The 27,169-nt window shown below is 42.1% G+C and overlaps 2 protein-coding genes across 4 annotated transcripts in view; both read left to right on the plus strand.

Annotated features, from left to right (window-relative positions):
• The window catches only part of LOC118368970 (SH3 domain and tetratricopeptide repeat-containing protein 1-like), a 17,769-nt gene extending 11,926 nt beyond the window's left edge, over nucleotides 1-5,843 (plus strand). For both annotated transcript variants that reach the window (XM_035753479.2, XM_035753480.2), the window contains 10 exons: nucleotides 22-1,407; nucleotides 1,607-1,776; nucleotides 2,128-2,196; nucleotides 2,434-2,557; nucleotides 3,053-3,233; nucleotides 3,318-3,468; nucleotides 3,551-3,673; nucleotides 3,774-3,924; nucleotides 4,197-4,393; nucleotides 4,719-5,843. In XM_035753479.2, the coding sequence (XP_035609372.1) occupies nucleotides 22-1,407; nucleotides 1,607-1,776; nucleotides 2,128-2,196; nucleotides 2,434-2,557; nucleotides 3,053-3,233; nucleotides 3,318-3,468; nucleotides 3,551-3,673; nucleotides 3,774-3,924; nucleotides 4,197-4,393; nucleotides 4,719-5,051 (2,885 nt within the window). In that variant the 3' untranslated portion in view covers nucleotides 5,052-5,843. The remainder of the gene's footprint in view (nucleotides 1-21; nucleotides 1,408-1,606; nucleotides 1,777-2,127; nucleotides 2,197-2,433; nucleotides 2,558-3,052; nucleotides 3,234-3,317; nucleotides 3,469-3,550; nucleotides 3,674-3,773; nucleotides 3,925-4,196; nucleotides 4,394-4,718) is intronic.
• Nucleotides 5,844-10,369: 4,526 nt separating this feature from the next.
• On the plus strand, nucleotides 10,370-22,166 carry LOC118368972 (serine protease HTRA3-like). Of its 2 annotated transcripts, none has more exons than XM_035753485.2 (9): nucleotides 10,370-11,217; nucleotides 14,908-15,007; nucleotides 15,609-15,831; nucleotides 18,415-18,609; nucleotides 18,791-18,823; nucleotides 19,506-19,620; nucleotides 20,174-20,231; nucleotides 20,520-20,615; nucleotides 20,941-22,166. In XM_035753485.2, the coding sequence occupies exons 1-9, from the start codon at nucleotides 10,797-10,799 to the stop codon at nucleotides 21,107-21,109; spliced, it is 1,410 nt and encodes a 469-aa protein (XP_035609378.1). In that variant the 5' UTR covers nucleotides 10,370-10,796; the 3' UTR covers nucleotides 21,110-22,166. The 2 variants fall into 2 exon arrangements, with proteins under 2 accessions (XP_035609378.1, XP_035609379.1); XM_035753486.2 differs by having other exon boundaries at nucleotides 11,048-11,217; nucleotides 14,903-15,007.
• The last annotated feature ends 5,003 nt before the right edge of the window (nucleotides 22,167-27,169 follow it).

A 27,169-nucleotide genomic window follows, 5' to 3' on the forward strand; every position in this document is an offset into this window, starting at 1 on the left:
CCTTCATCTAATGTCTTGCAGATGGTTCCCAAGGCAACATGGACGCTCACCAACAAGCAGAACTGAGGAGGAAGATTGAAGAGATTCTGCTAAAAGGGAAGATGAAATCGAAGGTGCCTCATGCAACTGTGACGACAAATGGAACTCTGGAGGACCAGAGTGAGACCTCTAAGACTACATTACCCAGCGGGCCTCACTTCACCATCCAACCAGTTGAGGAAGGCACCACCACCAACCAGGAGAAATTCCTTCCTCTTCTATCCTTCCTGGGTGGCAGCAACTACAAGCCAGAGTTTGGCGCCCTCTATGGCCAAACTCCGGAACGGCTCCTCGCCACTTTCACTGGCCACTCGGACGACGTTGACAAATTAGTGGCGTATCTAGGTGTTGCCAGGGAAACTGCCAGGAAGAAACGTCTCCATTGGTCCCAGAGCCGCCTCTGTTTCCTTTTGGGGAAACTCTGCGCAGGACGATCAAAATTTTCCCAGGCTCGCGTCTACTTCGAGGAGGCCCTTAGCGTCCCTCGAGACATCTTCACGGACATGCTAATGCTAGCTAGCATCTACGCTAACCTAGCGGTGATCTATCTCATGCAGAAAAATACAGAGAAATACTTGGCTCTGTCGGAGCGGATCGCTGCGCTGCTAATGGGCATCCCTTACTGCGTCTCGACAGTGGAGAAAGACTCAGAAGTTCTGAAATTTATCCTGAAGAAGGCAGTGCTTAGTCACAATAAGATGGCAGAAGCCAGAGCATGCTTCCTTTTGGCCAAGCTCCACTGGAGGCGAGGAGAGGCGGCGGACACCATTCCCTTCCTGGAGAGGCTTCTGGTTCTCTTGGCGGAGCCCCCTGATGTCCGGAGCGTCGTGCCCAGCCATGGCTACCTCAGCCTGGCGGGGCTGTACAGCCAGCTCTCCCTCCCTCACCTCTGTGTCAGCTCGGCCAGGAGAGCCACGATGCATCCGTCTGCTAGGCTAGCCGATTGTCTGAATGGAATGGGGCTGGTTCTGGAGAACACAGACAGACTCTATGGGATCCGGAAGCAGGACGTCGCCATTCCGGCTCAAGTGGCTCCATATCTCAGCCAGTCGCTCTCCTTCACTGGGCGATTAGATGGAGTCGGTGGCACTGGTGACCACACTCTAAGCCAGGCTCTAACACTCTGCCTATCCCAGCTGTTTCAGGAACATGGGATGCTAGGTCACGCCGTACGCTCCATGCACACTCTCATAGACCATCATTGTGCACCGTCATCATCATCGGGCACCTCTAGCATTCCTGAACGAAACATCGCCCTTGTGTGGTTAGCATGGCTCCACATCTGTAACAGCCAACCAGAGGTTTCTCTAGACATCCTCGACTCAGTGCTGGCCTCCATGCCAGAACATTGCACTACCCCACAGGAAGGTACACTTAAGTTGTTATTTTGCACATACTATACTGTTGAACTTACCTCTACATATGTATTTTTTTTGTAGATACCTTGTAATGCTTGTTTGTGTTATTGTAAAAATATGTGAGTATTTGTGTCGTTTATTTACTACTGCTGTAAGTATGACAAACTAATTTGCCCTTAGAGATTAATGAAGTACAATCTCATCTCAAGGACTGGTCCACAACATGAGGGGTGTAGCCTTGCGAAGCATGGGGGACCTGAGGAGGGCAGCAGAGAGCTACCAGACGGCCATTGATGTGTGTGAGGAGTGTGAGGACCGGGCTAACTGGGCAGTAGCAGAAGCTAACCTGGGGTTATTGTGTCTGAAGGCTGGGGCTAAGGTATATGATCAGAAATATATTATTTTATTGTGTTACTATTTCCTTTTTTTAGTTAGACAATTTTTAAAACTTTTTAACTCTGCATTGTTTGGAATGGGCTCGTAAGTAAGCATTTCATGGTTTTGTCTACACCTGTTGTATTTGGCGCATGTGACAAATAACATTTGATTTGATATATGAATTATGATTACAAAATTCCCAGGTTTTCCAGAAATCCTGTTTGGAAAGAATCCGTGAATATTCCAACAGGGATTTCCCGGAAAATCAGTTAATTTTGGGGAAAGTTGGTGAAATGTTGCTACTTTAATTAGGATTCCAGATAGATTAGCAGTTCTGTCTCTTCATCCTCAGAGGTTAGCAGAGCAGCATCTAACAGAAGCTGTTGAGATGTTGTCAGCGCTGGAGGGACAAGAACATGAGGTTCATTTTATTCATTTTTTATTTTTACACATCCCTATCAGGAGGACAACTTTATTTTATTTATTTTTTCATGTCAAAAAATGTACTATTTTATTTATTTATTTTGTTCTATGTAATATTTGTTATCGTTAAAATTTACTGCAGGTGTCATTATGAATGCTTTCATAAAGCCTTTATAACAGCCATATAACATACATTATAACGTTTGTCATTAGTCGTTACCTTTTGTTATTCAAGGTGAACTTTATCACCGTGCTGTTGGAGCTGGGACAGTACTATGTGAACCAGAGACACCTGGACAGAGGACAGATCTACTATGAATGGGCTCTACTCATGGCTATCAAGTCAAACCACTCAGACAGTATGTTCATTTGTTTTTTTTGTTGAAACCATCATTTCCTAGTGTCACCACAATGCTAGAGAATACATGGCTCACATACAGGTTCAAACACTATTCTCGCCACTAGCCGTCAGCTGAATCAACATTAGGAGGCGTGGGGACCCTCTGAGAACCTTGGTATTGGATCCAAGGAAAGGAAATACTCTCAAGCCTGTGGTTAGTTTTTGTTGGCGAAACCGAGATGCAGAATCTTTCATACGTGTATATTTCCCTGCTAAAATGACATGGGTTATGCATTCTACAGTTCTATAATGTATTTATTTAAGATTTGAATGTTTAAATATTAAGTTACTATATACTGAACACATGGAATGAATTTCATTTGCAGTATACCCGATTCATCACTTCTGCCCCAAATATGGGTTACTCCTCTGGCGAATGTTGAGGCTTTAGCTCAGTAGGCTAACAGAAAGATGCTGTTAATCCGACTCTCCGTGCTCTATTCCCCTCTCCCAGGTCAGTTGAGCGTGACGCGACGCTTGTGCCACCTTTACAGAACAGTGTGTCCGGATGAGGCCAAGTGCATCATCTACAACGAACATCAGCTGGCCCTGCTGGTGACCCGGGGAGACAGGAGACAGGAGGGAGAGGTGTTGGAGACCATCAGCCAGCTATACCTTAGTCTGGGGACAGAGAGGTCCGTCCGTCCGTCCGTCCCTCTCTATCTATCTATTTGGCAGCAAATGATAACATTCCCCATGCTTTCCATCTCTGTGTCCAGGGCTAGGCGGTCTGCTCTGGACTACACTAAGCGTAGCCTGGGGATCTTCATAGACCTGGGCCGGAGGGAGAAGGAGGCTTACGCCTGGTTACAGGCTGGGAAGATATACCACCTGCTGGGCCAGACTGAACTGGTGGACCTTTATTTACAGGTCAGAACCTATTCTATAGCACAGTGCAGACAGCAGTCACTCAGAGTTACATTGACATGTTACCTCTTGTATTTCCTCCCAGGTGGCCCAAGATGTGGGGGTGAGTACGGGAGACACACACTTCATCCTACAGCTGCTGGAGGCTGCAGGGGACGTCTTCTTCAACAGCTCAACGGAGAGAGAGAAGGCTGTCTGCTTCTATGGGGTACGACACAGACGCACACACTGCTTCTATGGGGTAGGACAGAGGTAGTGTATGTATGTGTGTGACCCACCTTGTGTGTGTGTGTGTGTGTGTGTGTTAGGACCGTGCCCTGCCCATCGCGGTGAAAACCAGCAGTACAGAGGTCAGACTGAGACTGTCTAACAAGCTGGTGGAGCTGCTGCTGCAGATGAAGCTGTATGGAGAGGCTGTTGAGTACGCCCAGAACGCCCTGGACATCAGTGTTAAACTGGGTAGGACACACAACAGAGCCAGTCCTTGCTTTTATTTTCCAATAGAAATATGTATTTACATATCGCAGATGCTCTTATCCAGAGTGAATTACAGTCAGTGCATTCCAGTAAGGTTTGGCAGGAAAAAACAACCACATCACAGTTATTATTACAACAACAAAAAGCCGCCACCAGCAGAATCCGTGCCAGGAAGTAAAAACAAGTGCACCCTGGCTATAGCTCTTTCTGTGAAGAAATACTAACTAATGAAACCACGGTTGTACTTCATATAGGAAACCGTCTGAACGAGCGTGTGGCGTTCCACCGCCTGGCTACTCTGTACCACTGTCTGGGTCAGTTTGAGCTGGCTGAACACTACTACCTGAAGGCCCTCTCCCTCTGCCCCACGCCCCTGGAGTTTGATGAGGAAACCCTGTACTATGTCAGGGTGTATCGGACGCTGGGGGACATTATATTCTATGACCTGAAGGTAATCAAATCAATCAATCAATCAATGGAATTCATGACTGGGCAGTTTGTTGTATTTTCAGGTTTTAAATACATATCTATAAGAAATTTAAATTTGATCCCAAAAGTTCAACTTTGAATTGCACTCCTTTGGAGAAATTCCGTGTCAAGATGGAGTTGATGCCAACCCTCGAAAACATGTTGAAAACATATGCATGAATTTCCATTTCATTGTGGCTATATAACGCTTGATTTACATGGACCAAACCAAAACGGCTTCAACGATTCCTCCACTGACCCGAACCAACCTTACCTCTAACCCCTAACTTTTCACCTTTGACACTTAGGACCCGTATGACGCCGCAGGGTACTACCACCTAGCACTTGCTGCAGCCATGGACATCGGCAACAAGAAGTCCCAGCTCCAGCTCTGCACCCGATTGGCTACCATCTACCACAACTTCCTGGTTGATCGGGAACTGTCCCTCTTCTTCTACCAGAAAGCACGAGCGTTCGCCTCCGACCTCAATGTACGACGCATCAACCTCTCGCCAGACCAGATCTTCAGCAGTATGTCACAGTACAAGACGAACAGGGTGAACATCCAGGAACCAAGAAATAAGTCACCGCCAAACGGCCATCTTGGTTTGAAGTTAGTGAGAAGAGGGGAGAAGTTATAGCCTGGACCCAGATCTGTTTCTGCTCTTACCAACTCCAATGCTCATTGTCAAGCAAAACATGACAATGAGTTACAAGGAGTTGCTATGATAGCACCAGCAGACTGGCACTCAGGCTAGAGAGTTTATGGGTGTTGGAGGATATTGTGCCAAGTGGGCGTTGTAGGCCTTCGGTTTAAATATGTAATTTTTGAACTGCTGAGATGTGTTAATGTGATTTTGCCAATCAGTGTTCTGTGCCTTACTGAACAATATCACTTAGAATAGAATCATACAGCAATGACTGAATATCTATAATTGTCTTCAGTTGATGACCTGAAATGAGTTAAGTCATGGTGAAAGTAATGAATCATGAAAGATATCTCATATAAAAAGTCAGAGAAGATAATGGAGAAGGTCCAGCTGTTGCAGGTTACAGTGGAGTGAATTGCTCTGTGAGAGTGAAGACCACTTGGACTGCGCGGCTGGGCCCATACCCACAGTGTCTCATAGTAGGAGTGCTGATCTAGGATCTGTCCATGCAGTCGTATTTATTCTGATCCAAAAGGCAAAACTGATCCTAAGTCAGCACTCTGATAAGCCGTCAATGCCTTTTTTTGTATGATTAGCTAGTTTTCCATCCAATCGGCTCAAAGATTTTCATGCGAATATTGAACAATCTGCATAATGAAAATATGCACATTTTCACACCCAACGGACTTGTTGTAGATAAAAAATCAATGCGTGATGATGTAGTACACACAAAATGTACTTTTTCGCTTAGGTTTTCATGTAATGAATAAAAATTGAAAGAGTATGTGTTTCCATGGCATTTTTCTTTTTTTTACTCTACTGATAGTTTTGTCACAGAAACTGTTGAGTTGAATAGAAAATGTGCCTCCTCTGGTCTGGGCACGTGCACTCTAGCCAACAGTTGGCAGATCCAGTACAGGTATGCTGTGCTGGTAGTCTACATCATGAGATTATTATGGATAAGAGAGAGAATATTTTTATTTGTCAAACGTCGATCATCAAGTCACCAGAATAAGACCCTTGATATTTATTGGAAAGGAGCATCAAGCTCATCACCGTCCATTTTCCCCACCCTGTTAAGTTCATAACTTATTTCATATGTAGCCTAATACACTGCATGGTTTCCTGAGTCATAGTGGGAGGACCACACACCATATAATCTTGTGACTCCAAGTTTACTTTGATATGATGGTTATAATATAAATGATTATATTGTATGTTGTAGTAAGCTGTTAGTAGCCCATGTGCTTCACTCTAATAAATTAGTCTATTTCTCCCTCTTAATTTCACATACTGTTCTGACTAGGTGGTGCACATGTAGCCTATAACCTGTTTTAGAGAAATGTAATCATTGAATATTGTAATTGTTTTCATTGTTTGCTTATATGCCCCCTTTATCCTAAAATTCTGACTTGGTGTACAGGGAGAATACTGTAAGAACGGCCCATGTTCTGAATTCTGTCACTCTACATTTCAAAAGTGCTGAACAAATAGTTATATTGACTACGTCCGTCATCGCTCGCTCAGTTAAGGTCTTAATCGAAATGATGGATTGCCTCTTATTCGCTTGTCATCCCCTTATGGTTTAGTTTGTACATATCAATTGTCAGTAGGAATCACGTTTGTCTAAGGAAGTCAGTCATATCAGCTATGTTTTTTTAAAGGCAATAAATGAGGCTGAATTAACTGTTTCGCTGCTCGACAAGGCTCCGCTGATAGCCAGGTGTAACAGTGGTAAGGTGTTGGGACTGCTGTTGGGACTCTGTTGTTGGTCACCGTTATAGTGCAATTCATGTATTGTGCTGTGGCTTTGCTGGCATGCATCACCAAAGAATTTGGGGGATTTGCCCCACCAAGATTTACATGCTAAAATTGCCACTGACTGGGGCCACCATGTGCCCCCTTGACAAGGGAAAAGCTCTGGGCCCTGGTTATAACATCTAGTTATCCTACCAACATTTACATTTTAGAAGAAGTTATTATCCACAGCGAGTTGCAGTTACTGCATTAATCTTAAGGTAGCTGCAGTGCCTTCAGAATGTATTCATACCCCTTGACTTTACTCACCCTCACACAATACCCTATAATGACAGCAAAAACATGTTTTTAGAAATGTTTGCAAATGTATTGAAAATTAGATCTAATTTACATAAGTATTCACACCCCTGAGTCAATACTTTGTAGAAGCACCTTTGGCTGTGTTTACAGCTTTGAGTCGTGTTGGGTATGGCTGTATCAATTTTGCTAATCTGAATTAGGGGATGTTCTCCCATTCTTCCCTTCAGATTTCCTCAAACTCTGTTAAGTTAGATGTGGAGCAGTGGTGAACAGCAATCTTCAAGTCTTTCCACAGATGTTCAATAGGATTCAAGCCTGGGCTTTGGCTGGGCCACTCAAGGACTTTCACATTCTTGTTCTGAAGCCATTCCTGCATTGCTTTGGCTGTATGCTTGGGGTCATTGTCCTGTTGGAACGTACATCTTGGCCCCAGTCTAAGGTTGTTTGCACTCTGAAGCAGGTTCTCATCATGTATTTGCCATTCATTGTCCTCTCTGTCCTTACCATTCTCCCAGTCCCTGCCGCTGAAAAGTATCCCCATAGTATGATGCTGCCACCTCCATGTTTCACTGTAGGGATGGTGTTAGATGGGTAATGAGCTGTGCCTGCTTCTCCAGACATAGCACTTTGCATTCAGTTACAATGTTGACTCATCAGACCACAGTTCTGATCATTATTCACAGTTCATTCATGACAATCCGTAATCATCGTAGCATCCGCATTAATGTAGGAGTGTTTAGAAACATATTCTATTCTTATTTACAATAAAAGTGACTCCAGAATGGCACAATACATTATTTACCATTCCGTTTATAATCTAAAACACAACCAGAACAAACAAAAATGCATCCAACAAGTTTGTAGAGTCACAAGCTTGATGTAATCCAATGTGCTACAGAGCCAAAACAACAACAAACAGTGTCGCTGTCCCAATACTTTTGCAGCTCACTGTATGTTTTCCTGAATAAGAGCAGCTCACTGTATGTGTTCCTGAATAAGAGCAGCTCACTGTATGTTTTCCTGAATAAGAGCAGCTCACTGTATGTTTTCCTGAATTAGAGCAGCTCACTGTATGTTTTCCTGAATTAGAGCAACTCACTGTATGTTTTCCTGAATTAGAGCAGCTGACTGTATGTTTTCCTGAATTAGAGCAGCTCACTATGTTTTCCTGAATTAGAGCAGCTCACTGTATGTTTTCCTGAATTAGAGCAGCTCACTGTGTTTTCCTGAATTAGAGCAGCTCACTGTATGTTTTCCTGAATTAGAGCAGCTCACTGTATGTTTTCCTGAATTAGAGCAACTCACTGTATGTTTTCCTGAATTAGAGCAGCTCACTGTATGTTTTCCTGAATTAGAGCAGCTCACTGTATGTTTTCCTGAATTAGAGCAGCTCACTGTATGTTTTCCTGAATTAGAGCAGCTCACTGTATGTTTTCCTGAATTAGAGCAGCTCACTGTATGTTTTCCTGAATTAGAGCAGCTCACTGTATGTTTTCCTGAATTAGAGCAGCTCACTGTATGTTTTCCTGAATTAGAGCAGCTCACTGTATGTTTTCCTGAATTAGAGCAGCTCACTGTATGTTTTCCTGAATTAGAGCAGCTCACTGTATGTTTTCCTGAATTAGAGCAGCTCACTGTATGTTTTCCTGAATTAGAGCAGCTCACTGTATGTTTTCCTGAATTAGAGCAGCTCACTGTATGTTTTCCTGAATTAGAGCAGCTCACTGTATGTTTTCCTGAATTAGAGCAGCTCACTGTATGTTTTCCTGAATTAGAGCAGCTCACTGTATGTTTTCCTGAATTAGAGCAGCTGACTGTATGTTTTCCTGAATTAGAGCAGCTCACTGTATGTTTTCCTGAATTAGAGCAGCTCACTGTATGCTTTCATGAATTAGAGCAGCTCACTGTATGCGTTCATGAATTAGAGCAGCTCACTGTATGCACCAAACACTTTCCAAATGAACCACATGCTGTGCTGGAGTTCTGTACATAAAGCATGCCTGGAAAGCTCTGACTATTGAAAGAGTTACGGACAAAGAGAAAGAGTAATTCTGAGTCTTACTTTTCTGTAATAAGTGGTAATATCACAACTTCAGCAACAATTCATTTTTTTATCCCAATAATAACACATATAAAGTATGCTTAGGAATCGTGAAAATATCACCAAGTGCTGCTTCCCCCATTAACGGTCAGCTCAGTTGGTGACTGGAACAAGGGGTCCAGTGTTTCCGAAAAGTGCCAGGAGTGATTGACGTTAAGCTTTCAAATAAACATACCCGCGGTTGGTGAAACACATATGTGTCTGTCCCAAATGGAACGCTATTCCTTACAGGCACTGGTCAAACCTAGTGCACTATATAGGGGATAGTGTGCCATTTCCTCTCTTCTCTACCTAAATAAACATTTATTAGGCTCTAGCCTGATGCCCATTCCTATTGGAGAGAGAGTATGTGCGAAAAACAACCACCATTATGTTTCTACCGGCTGGTCATCTTAAATTGTCCTTAAAAGGGGTGCTTATAAAAACATGTGTTTCCGTCCCAAATGCCAACCTATTAGTGCATCCGATTCCATTTATAGTGCACTCGTGCATTGTGTAGGGAATAGGGTGCCATTTAGGATGTATAGTGCACTTGCTCACATCCAGACGAATGGATGACTTCATATTTTGAAAAGGAAAAATCAAATTGCCACGCGACGGCTCAGTTACTGAGTGCATCCACGCCCATGTTTACAGACAGAGACCCAATTATTTACGTCAATATTTTGACACATATTTTGACACGTTTATTGTCATGAATCTTGCACTGGAGTCAGACTGAGCGGTATCCGCTACATGGGCCAGCTGCAAAGTAAAAATTGGCTATAGTGTAAAAAGAAATGTATGAAAACAAAAATATGCTTTTTGGTTTTATCCAATTTTATGGCTGTGCCAGCGAGTGACCACTCTGCAGAGCAGCCTCCAGAACAAGATTTCATGACGAAAAACGGTAACCTGCATAATATTGCTCAGTGAGTATTGTGATTAATTATGCTTTGGCCTACCGTGGCAAGGTATAGACAAAGTTCATTTTCAAGTTATTCATCACAAGGTATGATGACAACGTACATGCTCGATGTGATGAAAACTCAATGGTTATGAGGTGTGTGTGTCAATGAAGTCAGTTTTCTCTCCGCCTCCTGGGGGCGCGTTTTTAATATCAAAGGCCTCTTGCTCAGCTATGCGCTTTGGAGGGGCAGAGCCAGACCAGATGCGAACGAATGATATGAGATCTTCCAAAAAACCTGAGAAAAGAAAAGCCACTGCACTGCTGCACTGACACCCATTTCAATGTAGACTCGGCGTCACCGGGATCATTACAAATAACGTACAGCTAGTTGGAAACACTGCATCGATCTTTGTGATGAATTTCCACTCCTTTGGGATAAAGTTACCCGTTTAATCTGAATCAGGATATGCATATGAGGGAAGAACTTTTCAGTCGTAAGGAGACACCAATGTCTATCCTGCAAGCGTAAATTTGTCTCAACAGTCCCGTGAAAGTGATGCAAAAAGACGTTGCGCGTCGTTCAATCTTCCCAAATTACCAGTAACCGTTTTGTGACGAACATGACCTTCATGTAAATACTTTACATTATTTTTATTTTATAGGTTTAACTTTGACCAAATCGCCAACAATGCAGGTCCTTCTGTTTGCCACCGTTCTCTTCTGCGTGGAGGACTTCGTCCGTGCTGAGCCCAAACAGAAGTGCACGGAGCGCTGCGACGTGAGCACTTGCCCCAGCCCCAGCTGCCCGATGGGGTACGTTCCAGACCGATGCAACTGCTGCCTGGTATGCGCCCAGGGCGAAGGCGAACCATGCGGGCGCAAAGACGACCTTCCCTGCGGTGATGGACTCGACTGCAAGCACCCGGCGGGCAAGCGTCTCGCCAAGGGGTTCTGCCAGTGTAAATTAGTGCATAAAGTGTGCGGCAGTGATGGCAATACATATGGGAACGTGTGTCAGCTTAAGGCGCAGAGTAGGAAGGCACTGCAACAGGGTCTGCCAGCCATCAACTCGGTCCAGAAGGGACCATGCAAAATCAACCAAAACAAAGGTAAGTCATTTGTGTCTAAAAATAAACTAAATCAACAACAACAAACAGTTGCAACATACAATTCAATATTAGCAGAAACTCGCTGTTTATTATGTATGCATGGTCACTTTACCCCTAACTACATGTACAAATTACTTCGACTAACCTGCACCCGCGCACATTGACTCGGTACCGGTATGCACCCGCGCACATTGACTCGGTACCGGTATGCACCCGCGCACATTGACTCGGTACCGGTATGCACCCGCGCACATTGACTCGGTACCAGTATGCACCCGCGCACATTGACTCGGTACCGGTACCCCCTGTATATAGCCTCGGTATTGTTATTTTGTGTTATTTTTTATTTTATTTAGTAAATATTATCTTAACTCTATTTCTTGAACTGCATTGTTGGTTAAGGGCTTGTAAGTAAGCATTTCACGGAAAAGTCTACAACTTTTGTATTCCCGCGCATGTGACAAATCAGATTTGATTTGCACACACACTTACTTTGATGCACTTTATGCAATGTGGATGATGAATTGATATGGGTGATGTTTGCATAGTGCAGTTACAGGGTTCATCCAAAATGACATCCTCTTCCATATAGTGCACTTCTTTTTTTACATACTCAAGGCTGAGATTTGGTTAGGGCCCATCGGGCTCTGCTCAAAAGTAGCGCGCTATATAGGAGCAGCTTACTGTAAGTAGGCTAGTGGAAGAGCATGAACAACCCTTCAGCCCCTCCTTTGTCAGAAAGGGTAGCCAGCAGACTGTCTGGGTGACTGGATCGTTAAAGTTAACCCCTAAAGTCAACCCCTACAAGTACTTTATGTCCCTCATTGCAAAAGGACAAATGTTTCGCATAGACACTGATCTGAGGCCAGTTTTGTGGTTTTCCCTCCTAATGGTTTTATGTTAGGATTGGGGGAGAGAAAGCTGATCTGTGCCTTGGGGAATCTCCATCATTACACCCAGACAGACTTCCTATAGATTAGTCTCACATGATTAAAACTAATCACCATCCACTGAATGAATGACTTCACTTGTCAGAGTTCAATGTTTATTTTCCTGTCTAGCTTTTATTTGCATTTCCTGTGTCCATTTATAGGCATTTTCCTGCCCAGGGGTGGCAGTTACCTTGGTTCCCATTCCATTACGAATGTATTTATTTTTTATAAAAAATAATGTAGCACATTACAAATAGTTCCTGGGGGACATTCTAGAATCAAAACATGACTTCATACCATCTCCGGCCTAAAGAGTTCCTTTTTGGATGGATGGTGGGTAACACGCTTTACTGCAGGCGACATCAACAAAGTTGTACTGTGTAATATAGACAACAGAGCCCATGCAAACTGAGGGGGCTCCATTGTAATATGGAAGAGATATCATGCCAGTCTTTTACACAGAATTAATCCAACCGTATTGAATTTGTCCATCAATTCCCTTTTCAAAACAACTAAGTGTATAACGTCTCAGGTTGACCTGACCCGAATAATACAGTACTTTCTCACTAATGAGGGAAACAGTTGGCTTGTGTCCCTTCAGAGACTTTACACGAAGCAGGAAGTCCCATGCAGACACAGAAAGTTATGGCATATCCGATTTGTATTGACTTTGATCAGAGGTAATTATTCTGTGTCAGGGGATTAAAAGCATGTGACTGACTGCCATTGAATTGTTCTAATCTCCATACATGGGTTCAACTACTATTTGAAATAATTTCAACTATGTAATCTGGGCTTGATTGAGCTTGCCTGGTGCAATAGAACCAATAGAATAGTCCCAAAGCTGCTAACCTTGGCAATCAGGCACTCCAGGGAGAGCAGGGCAAATGTTTAAGATATTGGAAAGATTTCAAATAGTATTTGAACCCATAACTATATGGAGTTTAATAAGAGGGATACGGATGACTGATGATGAGATTTGTATTCTAATCTGTTCATTGGTCCAAATCATCCATGAGCCAATTAGAATTGAGGCTTTGTAGAGACCTCACACAGGCAGATTATTATGGATGGTGGCGTTTTATCTTAATCTCCTGACAAATTGGCCAATTACTCAAAGCTTCCCTAACTAAACTGATCATTCCCCGTTGAGTTAGGAATAGAAGATTATCACCCTTTACATTTTAGTTTCTCTTCTCACATCTCCATTGCCTCTCATTTCTCAGTCTACAGCATATCCCACTCAGTCTAATATTATATCAGCATGTGAACCCATTCAATTTACGTGTTTGCCCTCAAGTCATCCTTGAGTTATTTCAGATGGACCAGCTACCACATCGGCCTAAAGCTAAAATGATCTCCCCATTATCATTAGGATGGGCTGGCCTTCAGTCTAAGTACATGATTAGTATCTTCAAACTGTTCTTCATTCCAAACCCACATTTTCCAGACTTCTCTCAAACCCTTACCTTAGCATTGCATCTACAGTATGTACACATGCATGTGTGCACATAAACACTGGAATTACAATATATTCTTCTATCCCACAGAAAAGCATGAGGTACAGTATCATTATTGGCCACCACACAGGATAATAGCAGCCTGGTTTCCAGATTTGTTTGTGCCGTCTTGCCAATAACCATATGAGTTGGCAAGACAGTAAAACAAATCTGGGGAACCAGGCTAAACTAATAGCAGAGTTGGTTTTTCCACAGTTACTGCCAAGATTGTGCCATCCACTGGTTTGGTTTTTCTAATGCTTGGTTAGCCAACCGTAGAGGACCAATTTGTAGCCTAGTGCTGAAATATGTTCTTCTGAAATTCCACTTCGCTTGGATGTTTAATTCTAGACTCCCTTAGCCAACGGTTTGTCAATGATTACGAGGATGACCATAGCCAAAAATTGGATTTGCAAATGGTTAGAATGAGAATAGTTCTAAAATCTAGAGTCAGATGTTTTTCCCTGACCATGTGATCTGACTAGGAACTCTGGACCCTGGTTAGTGATAGTATTTTTCATGATGACGATCCCCCAGTCAGGAAAAACTCCTGTCTCTAGTATAACTGCATGTGATGAAAAAGAGTAACTGGAAAATCTGGGAGTTGATATTGAGGTCACTGGTACGCCACAGGCTAGTTTCAGGACAGAGTGTATGTTTGTTGACTATTTGTACTCTAAACTCAGCTCTGTAGCCTGATTTTTGTATACATGCACAAGCCAAGGCGGTCACACAGACCGACACACACACACCGACACACACACTGGAAACCGCAGTCAGCTGAGGAGAACAAAACGATAGCCGGTGATGCGGCTGCCATGTAGCGGAAATAACTCGCTGTAATTAACGTTTGTTAACGGCTGCACGCCACACACGCCACCAAGGCTCTTTCATGGCCCTGAAAGACTGCAGCCCGGCACAACCTCCCAGCTGCTTTTAGACCAAAGTGCTGAGGTTTCATTTAGGAAGGAGGTGGAGGGAAGAATAAAGTAGTGTAGGGCTTCACAGAGGAACCTGCACTTGTTGACCTCCGATATGTGGTGCTGCTGTTCCGATACTGTTGATGTTGTTGTCCTGATCACATGACCTAACTAGGGACCACTCTGGGCCCTTACTGTTACCACTTTGAAGCCTACTGATTTCTGCACATTAGGCTGCAGCTAACAGATAACAGCTAGAAAATGACATTTGAGTGGTGATGGTGTGGAGGAGTGACTGGATTCTATTGTTAACATGAGTAATTCTTCCCGCTAGTATAGGTACTTCACACCCCACCAGTCCCAGGTATAAGTTTAACTTCATAGCTGACGTGGTGGAGAAGATCGCTCCGGCTGTGGTCCACATCGAACTCTTCCTCAGGTACGCTGAGTGTGTTTGTGTAGGCAGACACGTGTGTTTGTACTGCATTATACAACGGGTATGTCTAATCCTGCATGCTGATTGGTTTAAAGCTCATCCCTGGTGTCTATTCCACCAATTACCACCGGCTAAATCTGACGTTAAAATGCCTATTTACTGTGTTCCATTTGACTGCGCAATCCACTGTCTTATCAGCCCAGCCAAGTAATTTATAAACTTGATCTCCACTATCAAAAGCATCTAGACATTATTTCACATTTCTTTTTAGAATAACATTTTGTTTTCAACAGAGGAGATTTGTAAAAACCTTGCTGTCTGTCTCTCTGACATTTACATTGTTTCTATATTCAAATTGGATTCCCAACTGGGTGTTGTGTCAGTATGTGTCTTACTCATGTTGAAGAAAGGGCACATGATGGTTGAACCAAAATGAACACATATAACGTAGTAACTTAGTAGTAACTTCATCACAACAGTGTAGATCGTATGTCATCTCTCATCATAGGCAATAGCACTTCACATGACACAAACTCTCGTCTTGTCATTGGACATTTTATATTTCTAGCTCTATGTGTACCTCTTTTGACCTCTTGACCCCCAGACACCCTCTGTTCGGCCGGAACGTCCCTCTGTCCAGCGGGTCAGGCTTTGTGATGTCAGAGACTGGCCTGATAGTGACCAATGCCCACGTCGTGTCCAGCACCACGCCTATGTCAGGTCATCAGCAGCTCAAGGTTCAGATGCACAGTGGTGACATCTACGAGGCGACCATCAAGGACATCGACAAGAAGTCCGACATCGCCACCATAAAAGTCAACTCACTGGTGAGACAAGTGGATTATATATGAGATATACCACTGTATTGTTGACTGGTTGATTTATATAAAAATATTTTAATCTTTCCTCATGGAGGTCCGGACTACTGCTGGTTGTCTGTTCTACCTGATAATTCTTTGTGAACAATATGTCTGTGGTAAGACTTCAATATTTGTGGTGAGAGGAAGACTAACACTGTATCCTAAAGACTTTTGGACATTTTACAATGGAACGGTCCAAATACTATGGTGGTTACATATTCAGGTTCATATTTTTCAGGATAAAAAAATAAACAGAATGGAGCTAAGCACAGGCAATATCCTAGAGGAAAACCTGGTTCAGTCTGCTTTCCACCAGACACCGGGAGATGAATTCACCTTTCAGCAGGTCAATAACCTAAAACACAAGGCCAAATATACACTGGAGTTGCTTAATCTAAATGATAGTGGTGGCTGCATGACGAAGCCACCGCTATGCTTGAACATATGCAGAGTGGTGCTCAGTAATGTTGCATTGGATTTGCCCCAAACATAAGGCTTTATATTCAGGAGAAAACCGTTCATTTCTGTGCCACATGTTTTGCAGCACTTTAATGTTGTTGAATATTTTTTATTCTGTTCAGGCTTCCTGCTTTTCACTCAGTTAGGTTAGAATTGTGGAGTAACTACAATGTTGTTGATTCATCCTCAGTTTTCTCCAGTCACCATTGGCCTCATAGTGAAATCCCTGAGCGGTTTCCTTCCTCTCCGGCAAGAGATCGGTTGTATTGATACACCATCCAAAGTGTAATTAATAACTTCACCAGGCTCAAAGGGATATTCAATGTCTGATTATTTTTTTACCATCTACCAATAGGTGCCATTCTTTGTGAGACATTGTAGAACATCCCTGGTCTTTGTGGTTGAATCTGTGTTTGAAAATTCACTGCTCGACTGAGGGGCCTTACAGAGATGTGTGAGGTACAGAGATGAGGTAGTCATTCAACAATTGTGTAAGTCCATGAAACTTGTGTGATTTGTTAAGCAAATTCTTACTCCTGAACTTATTTCGGCTTGCCATAATAAAGGGGTTGAATACTTATTGACTTAAAGACTTTTCAGCTTTTCATGTTTAATTAATTTGTACAAATGTCTAACAATATAATTCCACTTTGACATCATGGGGTGTGGTGTGTAGGCGGATGACACAATCTCAATTTAATCCATTTTAAATTCAGTCTAACACAACATGGACATGATGAATATGAAGTTAAAAAATGAAGTTTCCTTTTAAAGATTTCCTACAAGTCCCTCTCTCCTTCGCTATCCTACACCATCCGTCTGTGAGCATATGTTTTTACTTAACTCCTCTCTCTCTCTCTCCTTTCCTTTTCCATCTTCCCCCTTTCTCTCCCCTCCCTCCCTCTCTCTACCTCCCTCTCCCCCACCCTTTCTCTCCCCCTCCCTCTCCCACCCCCTCTACCTACCTCCCTCTCCCGACCCTCTCCCCCACCCTCTCTCCCACCCTCCTCTCTCTCCCCACCACCCTCTCTCCCCCCCACCACTCCCCCTACCCTCTCCCTCTCCCCACCCTCTCTCCCCCTCCCTCTCCCACCCTCTCTCTACCTCCCTATCCCCGACCCTCTCTCTCCCCGACCCTCTTTCCCCCACCCTCCTCCCCCACCCTCTCTCTCTACCTCCCTATCCCCCCACACCCTCTCTCCCCCACCCTCTCTCTCCCCCCTTTCCCACCCTCTCTCTCTCTCCCCACCACCCTCTCTCTATTCCCCACCACCCCCCCCCTACCCTCTCTCTCCCCCTACTCTCTCTCCCCCACCCTCTCTCTCCCACCCTTTCCCCCTACCCTCTCTCTCACCCCCCCCCCTCTCTCTCTCTCCACCCCCACCCTCTCTCTCTCACCCCCCACCCTCTCTCTCTCACCCCCCCCACCCTCTCTCTCACCCCCACCACCCTCTCTCTCTCATCCCCACCACCCTCTCTCTTCCCCACCACCACCACCCTCTCTCTTCCCCCACCACCCTCTCTCTTCCCCACCACCCTCTCTCTTCCCCACCACCCTCTCTCTATTCCCCACCACCCTCTCTCTATTCCCCACCACCCTCTCTATCCCCACCACTCCCCCCACCCTCTCCCCCACCCTCATTCTCCCACCCTTTCCCACCCTCTCTCCCCACCCTCCCTCTCCCACCCTTTCCCACCCACCCTCCCCCACCCTCTCTCTCCCACCCTCCCCACCACCCTCTCTCTCCCACCCTCCCCACCACCCTCTCTCTTCCCCACCACCCACTCTCTTCCCTATCACCCTCTCTCTCCCCCACCCTCTCTCTCCCTCTCTCTCCCCCCACCCTTTCTCACCCTCTCTCCCCCACCCTTTCTCACCCTCTCTCCCCCACCCTTTCTCACCCTCTCTCCCCCACCCTTTCTCACCCACCCTCTCCCATCCTCTCTCACCCACCCTCTCCCCTCTCACCCACCCTCTCTCTCTCCTCTCCCCACCACCCTCTCTCTCTCCCCCCCCTCTCTCTCCCCACCCTTTCTGCCCCCCCACCCCCTCCCATCATCGCCCACTTCCTCTCTCTTTTCTCCCTTTAGAAAAAGCTCTCTGTGCTGTTGCTAGGCCACTCGGCCGACCTTCGACCCGGTGAGTTTGTGGTTGCGATCGGCAGCCCCTTTGCGCTCCAGAACACGGTTACCACGGGGATCGTGAGCACGGCCCAGAGGGACGGCAAAGAGCTGGGCATCAGGGACTCTGACATGGGCTATGTACAGACGGACGCCATCATTAACGTGAGACATTCTATTAAAGTTTATCTAAACTTTATTTAAAGGGTAATTACAGCACACTCCACTTATAACCAATTCATCGGCTGTCTAGCTGTCTATGACATTTAGAGGACTTCCATGATCATACACACAGAGACCCATCCCATTAGTTGTTTTAATAATCATTGTTTCCATCTTTTCTCAGTATGGAAATTCAGGTGGACCTCTCGTTAACTTGGTAAGAGTTACATCCGCACCCATAACATTAGTCATAACCTTCAATGTGATAATCTTGAGAAGAAGCCGTTGCCATAGAAATATACGCTAGTAATAAAACGTTCACTGATCTTGTGAGTCATGTTGCCAGGATTCCCATTCTAATATTCTATGTAATTAAATGAATCCAGCCCAGTGCTGACATCTTAAAGACCCCTGTATAGGATCCCACCAGGATGGTGAGGTGATCGGTAACCGTAGCAATACAGTTTCTATTCATAACACAATGTTACATTATCTGTCTGACTGCCACCAGGATGGTGAGGTGATCGGTAACCGTAGCAATACAGTTTCTATTCATAACACAATGTTACATTATCTGTCTGACTGCCATGGTGAGGTGATCAACCGTTATTTCTATTCATAACACAATGTTACATTATCTGTCTGACTGCCACCAGGATGGTGAGGTGATCGGTAACCGTAGCAATACAGTTTCTATTCATAACACAATGTTACATTATCTGTCTGACTGCCACCAGGATGGTGAGGTGATCGGTAACCGTAGCAATACAGTTTCTATTCATAACACAATGTTACATTATCTGTCTGACTGCCACCAGGATGGTGAGGTGATCGGTAACCGTAGCAATACAGTTTCTATTCATAACACAATGTTACATTATCTGTCTGACTGCCACCAGGATGGTGAGGTGATCGGCATCAACACTCTCAAGGTGGCTGCTGGGATTTCCTTCGCCATCCCCTCTGATAGGATCACACGCTTCCTCAACGAATCAATGGACAAGCAGAGCAAAGGTAGGCCCACCCCTCCCCTTCCTTAACAAATCATTGGACAAGTCGAGCAAAGGTAGGCCCACCTCTCCCCTAACAAATCATTGGACAAGCAGAGCAAAGGTAGGCCCACCCCTCCCCTCCCCTAACAAATCATTGGACAAGCAGAGCAAGGCCCGTCACCATACAGTAAAGACACACAGGCAGAAGCATGTGTCACGTGGTGAGGTTGGACGCAGGTGCAGAGAAGAGACCAGACGAGGAATCAGTGGTTAAGGATCAACATAATACTTCACTGAGAACCGGTAGCTTCAGGATCACAGTACACTTGAATAAAACAACAAACACTAAGTCTCAAATACTCACTCAGGAAACAACCTCACTCAGGAAACAATTCCGTTTTCTGCAAAGGACAACAGAAAACACACCTCTTTTAACCGTGACATCATAATTAATAAATTGGACGCACCTGAGTGTCGTTAATGTCTCTAGGACAGGAACCATGACAGCATGATCACATCTTAACAGAAAAAGGAAGTAGAATAGAACAGATGAGTAAATAACTTTTTTTTTACAGAAGTGAGATCACTGAAGAAGCGGTTTATTGGAATAAGGATGCTCACCATCACCTCAGCGTAAGTCTTGGTAAAACGTGTGTTAAACTATATATTACATATTATATCTCTATAGCCTACAATAAATACAGAAAACGTCATTATAATACTAAAACTTGTGTTAAACTATATATTACATATTATATATTACATCTCTATAGCCTACAATAAATACAGAAAACTTAATTATAATACTAAAACGTGTGTTAAACTATATATTACATATTATATATTACATCTCTATGGCCTACAATAAATACAGAAAAAGGTACTATTTCCAAAAGTAACTTTACTGTCTGTCCTGTGTAGCCTGGTTGAGGAGCTGAAGCAGCAGAACCCAGACTTCCCAGAGGTCACTAGTGGGATCTACGTTCATGAAGTGGTTCCTCACTCTCCTGCACAGAAGTAGGTGGTCTATACTGCTATACCATGACCATTGATTGGCTTAAAAGATTTTGTTACATTTCATAATAACGTTCATGAATAAGCGGCGATAAATGAACATTATTATTTGTATTTAAAAACTAAATTTACATTTACATTTAAGTCATTTAGCAGACGCTCTTATCCAGAGCGACTTACAAATTGGTGCATTCACCTTATGGCATCCAGTAGAATAGTCACTTTACAATAGTATTGAGTAGCTTGGATGAATAAGGTGTAAATGCTTTGCAATACCCACAGACCATGTGAAAATATATATATTTTGAAATCCCTTTTCTCCACACAGAGGTGGAATCAGAGACGGCGACATCATCGTGAAGCTGAACGGCCGTCCGCTGCTGACCACTGCTGACCTACAGGGGGCGCTCACAGAGGAGACGACTCTGCTGTTGGAGGTCAGGAGGGGCAACGACGACCTACTCTTCAACATCCAGCCTGATGTCATTATGCAGTAATCATGACACAAATGCCCACCAGTGTATTCAAGATTTTAAAAAATAATCATCATCTGAACGTTCTGTAACGTTGCAATGTCACTCATGAACAGGCCCCTTGCTGTTCAACACCGAGCCCGACGACGTCATCGGGCAGTAACCATGGCAACTGTGGTGTGGAATCCGGGAGACTGATAAAAGTATATGTACCACCAAACAAACATGCTTGTTGAGAGACCTAGACACTGATAGTTGCCCCTAATCACTGATCTAGGGTCAGTTGTTTGTTTCTCCCCCTAATGGTTGATGATAGGATTTGGAGGGTAAAATAGGATCCTAGATCTATGCCTAAAGGGTGACTTTTTAACCATTCAGATCCAAGGTGAAGACGATCAACAAACAGAAAAACTGTGTTTGTTTGTTGGAACCTTGATGGGGAAACGATAGACCGACTGAACCTTGTTTGGCAAATCTCCACAGAACTCTGGAGTCCAGATGCATTTAGGACTGAAAGTCCCAGTGAAACCAAACACTTGATTTGTATTGTTATATATGTGTTTTGTATCATCTAAATGTCTTTGTCAAAGCATACGAGCTGTTACTTGAGAATCACTTACTCCAAATGCAAGCGATCATTGGTAAGACAAGTTTTAGCATAATAGATGTTTCAATTGTTACATTGCTTTTATGGCCTTTTAAATCTGTTAGAATAGAAATCATTTCTGTATATACGAGTAGCTGTGTCCAATGTTGTCGGTTCGGAACCATTCCCCTAACCAACTGTGAATGTTATTTGGTCAGTTATAGGTTGAAAGAAAGATCACATTTTGGTCAGAAATGGTCAGTTGAAAGAAATACATTATTTTTCAGCTGGTAAAATGTAAGCAAATGTCTGATTTGAATCTGTTGCTGTATTCCTGCGGTCTTCTACTATAACCGACACGCTGGTAACACTTTACATTAATGTCCCCTTTATAAAGCTGTTATGAGTTGTTCATAAGTAGTTTACGATACCAACTTGTGCTTAAAGTATGAATAAATAAACTCACTTTACAGGCAGTGAGTTATATATTAATCATCATTTCTTCAGATTGAATGTTTTCATATGAGAATGAACATCTTTAATGGAACCGAGGTCATAGGGCGTTCTTACATTGACCCAGTGAGGAGTGTGTGTCCGTTCGTGTGTGATTCCCTTGACACCGTTCTGCTGCACTTGGAGATGGCTGATGAGGAAGTCAGGAATGTTTACTGCTGCAGGCCTTGTTTAGTACAATCGGAGAATTGTGGCTGCCTGCTACACACACACTCAAACACACACACTCTCACACGTGCACAAACACACACTGAAATGTCTTGAGTCAATAAGTATTCAAGCCCTTTTGTTATGACAACCTAGCAATGATCACCAACCAATTTGACAGAGCTTGACATTTTTTAAAAAGAATAATGGGCAAATGTTGCACTATCCAGGTGTGGAAAACTCAGACTCACTGTTGTAATCGATGCCAAAGATGCTTCTACAAAGTATTTAAGAAGCACCTTTTGAATACTTATGTAATTTATATATATCTGTATCTCATTTTCAATCAATTTGAAAATTTGAAAAAATATATGTTTTCACTCTGTCATTATGGGGTATTGTGTATAGGTGGCTCAGATTTTTTTTTAAATGTAATCCATTTTTGAATTCAGGCCGTAACACATTTTTATTTTTAATTAGTCAAGGGGTATGAATACTTTCTGAAGGCACTGTATGTATGTTATGTTAGGGGTCACTAAAAAAAATCTGCGTTTTACTTGTCTTGCCACAGTGTCATACATGTATTTCTAATGTCCTAAAGGAGGACGTCTGGAAAGGAAACTGTATGGGAGAGAGATGATACGGAGAGTCTGGAAGAGTTTTAGATGTGATTTACTGCCATGGAAGAGTTGACCCATATTCTTGTATGCCAGAGAATCTGTGAATTGTTGGCTAATATTCTTGATGCAGCTACTACTGCTAAGTGAGCTTAGTATAGAAACTTGGCATATGGCTATGAGAGAAAGAACATTTAAACAAGTTTCAATTGCAACTTATATCCAAGTTGGGTGCTCGTGATGGATATATTCTATTAGGTGCTCGTGATGGCCCTTCTCAGTGTGAAATCGCTCTTGAATCTCATAAAACAATGTCATGATTTTGACCAGGGTTCATCTGTCAATATTGACTATAAGATACTTAGGTAATGGTTTACCCATCTTGCTCAGGCACAACTCTGTTTAAACCATTTATAAATATTGGCTTAATAACAATAGGATGTTGCATCCTAACACATGAAAACCGAGCACACCTAGAAGCAGATCCTCCCCACCAAGGAGACAGTCATCTTACAGCCAAGGAACACGTTTGGTTTTCAGCTTTGTGATTCCAGAAAGGGATTTCTAGGTAAAAGGTCAAATAAACTCAATCTATTCTCCATCCTGCTTTAGTTTGAAAGACTCAATCAAAGAAATAAACTCAATCTATTCTCCATCCTGCTTTAGTTTGAAAGACTCAATCAAAGAAATAAACTCAATCTATTCTCCACCCTGCTTTAGTTTGAAAGACTCAATCAAAGAGGAGGAACCTGGGATTTCTTCAGAAGGTTGGAACCATAGAAATAGAATCGCTATAGAAATCATTCTAGTTCTGACGTTGGAACACTACAAAAACATTCAGATAGAAATACATAATGTAGAACAGATAATATTCATTATCTAACATGTCTGTCACTATAAATGATGTCTCTTTCCAACACTCTAATGTTTCAGCCTTATGAACACACCCTTTAAGTTTTGCTGAGTTAGTTCACTGGAAGATTTACTCTGTGGTTATGACAACAACAAGATACAGGCCATAGTAATAATAGCCTTTCAGGCCAGTTCTTGTAACTCTCGGCACAGAGCGAGGCCGCCGGGCTCCAGTTTCCCAGCCCAAACCTCAGTCTGTGTGGGTAACTGATCAATCCAACATGGCTGTTGGAGCCATGTGATTTAGTGTATCAGCCGGTCATGGGTATATAATAAAGCATTACAGAAGCAGTGTGTGTGTGTGTGTGTGTGTGTGTGTGTGTGTGTGTGTGTGTGTGTGTGTGTGTGTGTGTGTGTGTGTGTGTGTGTGTGTGTGTGTGTGTGTGTGTGTGTGTGTGTGTGTGTGTGTGTTTAGGTCTATGTAGCCTATATCCAGCCATAACAGAGCAAATGTGAGATTTTGGAAATGCGATATGAAGTTTTATGTCATTTAATGCATATTAATGTTTCATCTAAGTTCAATAAGAACTCTTATGGCATACATATGGATCATTTGGACATCAGAAATAATGCATGTTATTTGGGTGTTGTCTGGTTCTCTGAAATAGGTCCACAGTTGAATGTGGATCCCAAGCACTGAGTAACTGCAACTGAAGAGGTGACTATATCCTTTCTCTTTTCCAGTCTCACTCTCACTCTCTCTCTCTCTCTCTAGATACAGCTGGTGCCTCCATTCCTTCTCTGTTTCAGACCACATGTGTTTTAAAGGAGTATCCTAAACACAACCCACCGGTGCAATCTCAAACCAATATAGAAATTCACCTTTGCTCCCATTCTGACTGCAATACGCCTTTATCCTCAGCAGCTGTGAGCTTTAAACCCTGTAATAAAGACCATCCATTTAGCTATAAACCTCCATTTAGCAATAAACCATCCATTTACCTATAAACCATCCATTTAGTTATAAACCATCCATTTAGCAATAAACCATCCATTTAGCTATAAACCTCCATTTAGCAATAAACCATCCATTTAGCTATAAACCATCCAATTAGCTATAAACCATCCATTTAGCAATAAACCATCCATTTAGCTATAAACCTCCATTTAGCTATAAACCATCCATTTCGTTATAAACCATCCATTTAGCAATAAACCATCCATTTATCTATAAACAATCCATTTATCTATAAACCATCCATTTAGTTATAAACCTCCATTTAGTTATAAACCATCCATTTAGCTATAAACCATCAATTTAGCTATAAACCTCCATTTAGTTAAAATCCCATTTAGTTATAAACATCCATTTAGTTATAAACCTCCATTTAGCTATAAACCTCCATTTAGTTATAAACCCATTTAGTTATACCATTTAGCTATAAACCTCCATTTAATAAACATCCATTTAGTTATAAACTATTTAGTTATAAACATCCATTTAGTTATAAACCATCCATTTAGTTATAAACCTCCATTTAGTTATAAACCTCCATTTAGTTATAACCTCCACTATAAACCATCCATTTAGCTATAAACCATCCATTTAGCTATAAACCTCCATTTAGTTATAAACCTCCATTTAGCTATAAACCATCCATTTAGTTATAAACCATCCATTTAGCTATAAACCATCCATTTAGCTATAAACCTCCATTTAGTTATAAATCTATTTAGTTATAAACATCCATTTAGTTATAAACCTCCATTTAGCCATTTAGTTATAAACCTCCATTTAGTTATACACCTCCATTTAGCTATAAACCTTTAGTTATAAACATCCATTTAGTTATAAACCTCCATTTAGTTATAAACATCCATTTAGTTATAAACCATCCATTTAGTTATAAACCTCCATTTAGTTATAAATTGAGCTATAAACCATCCATTTAGCTATAAACCATCCATTTAGCTATAAACCTCCATTTAGTTATAAACCTCCATTTAGTTATAAACCTCCATTTAGTTATAAACCTCCATTTAGCTATAAACCATCCATTTAGCTATAAACCATCCATTTAGCTATAAACCTCCATTTAGTTATAAACCTCCATTTAGTTATAAACCTCCATTTAGTTATAAACCTCCATTTAGCTATAAACCATCCATTTAGCTATAAACCATCCATTTAGCTATAAACCTCCATTTAGTTATAAACCTCCATTTAGTTATAAACCATCCATTTAGTTATAAACCATCCATTTAGCTTTATAAAAAGACCATCCATTTAGTTATAAACCATCCATTTAGCTTTAAACCCTAATAAAGACATCCATTTAGTTATAAACCATCCATTTAGCTATAAACCCTCCATTTAGCTATAAACCATCCATTTAGCTTTAAACCCTAATAAAGATCATCCATTTAGCTATAAACCATCCATTTAGCAATAAACTATCCATTTAGCTATAAACCTCCATTTAGTTATAAACCTCCATTTAGTTATAAACCTCCATTGAGCTATAAACCATCCATTTAGCTATAAACCATACATTTAGCTATAAACTATCCATTTAGCTATAAACCTCCATTTAGTTATAAACCTCCATTTAGTTATAAACCTCCATTTAGCTATAAACCATCCATTTAGCTATAAACCATCCATTTAGCTATAAACCTCCATTTAGCTATAAACCTCCATTTAGTTATAAACCTCCATTTAGCTATAAACCATCCATTTAGTTATAAACCATCCATTTAGCTATAAACCTCCATTTAGTTATAAACCTCCATTTAGTTATAAACCTCCATTTAGTTATAAACCTCCATTTAGCTATAAACCATCCATTTAGCTATAAACCATCATTTTAGCTATAAACCATCCATTTAGCTATAAACCTCCATTTAGTTATAAACCTCCATTTAGTTATAAACCATCCATTTAGTTATAAACCATCCATTTAGCTTTATAAAAAGACCATCCATTTAGTTATAAACCATCCATTTAGCTTTAAAGCCTAAAAAGACCATCCACTTAGCTATAAACCATCCATTTAGCTTTAAACCCTGTAATAAACCATCCATTTAGTTATTTAAATAAGCCATCCATTTAGTTATAAACCCATTTAGCATTTATAAAACCATCCATTTAGCTATAAACCTCCATTTAGTTATAAACCTCCATCCATTTAGTTATAAACCTCCATTTAGTTATAAACCTCCATTTAGTTATAAACATCCATTTAGTTATAAACCATCCATTTAGTTATAAACCATCCATTTAGTTATAAACCATCCATTTAGTTATAAACCTCCATTTAGTTATAAACCATCCATTTAGTTATAAACCTCCATTTAGTTATAAATGTC

Source organism: Oncorhynchus keta, chromosome 35 (assembly GCF_023373465.1).
Source record: "Oncorhynchus keta strain PuntledgeMale-10-30-2019 chromosome 35, Oket_V2, whole genome shotgun sequence".
Classification (NCBI taxonomy): domain Eukaryota; kingdom Metazoa; phylum Chordata; class Actinopteri; order Salmoniformes; family Salmonidae; genus Oncorhynchus; species Oncorhynchus keta.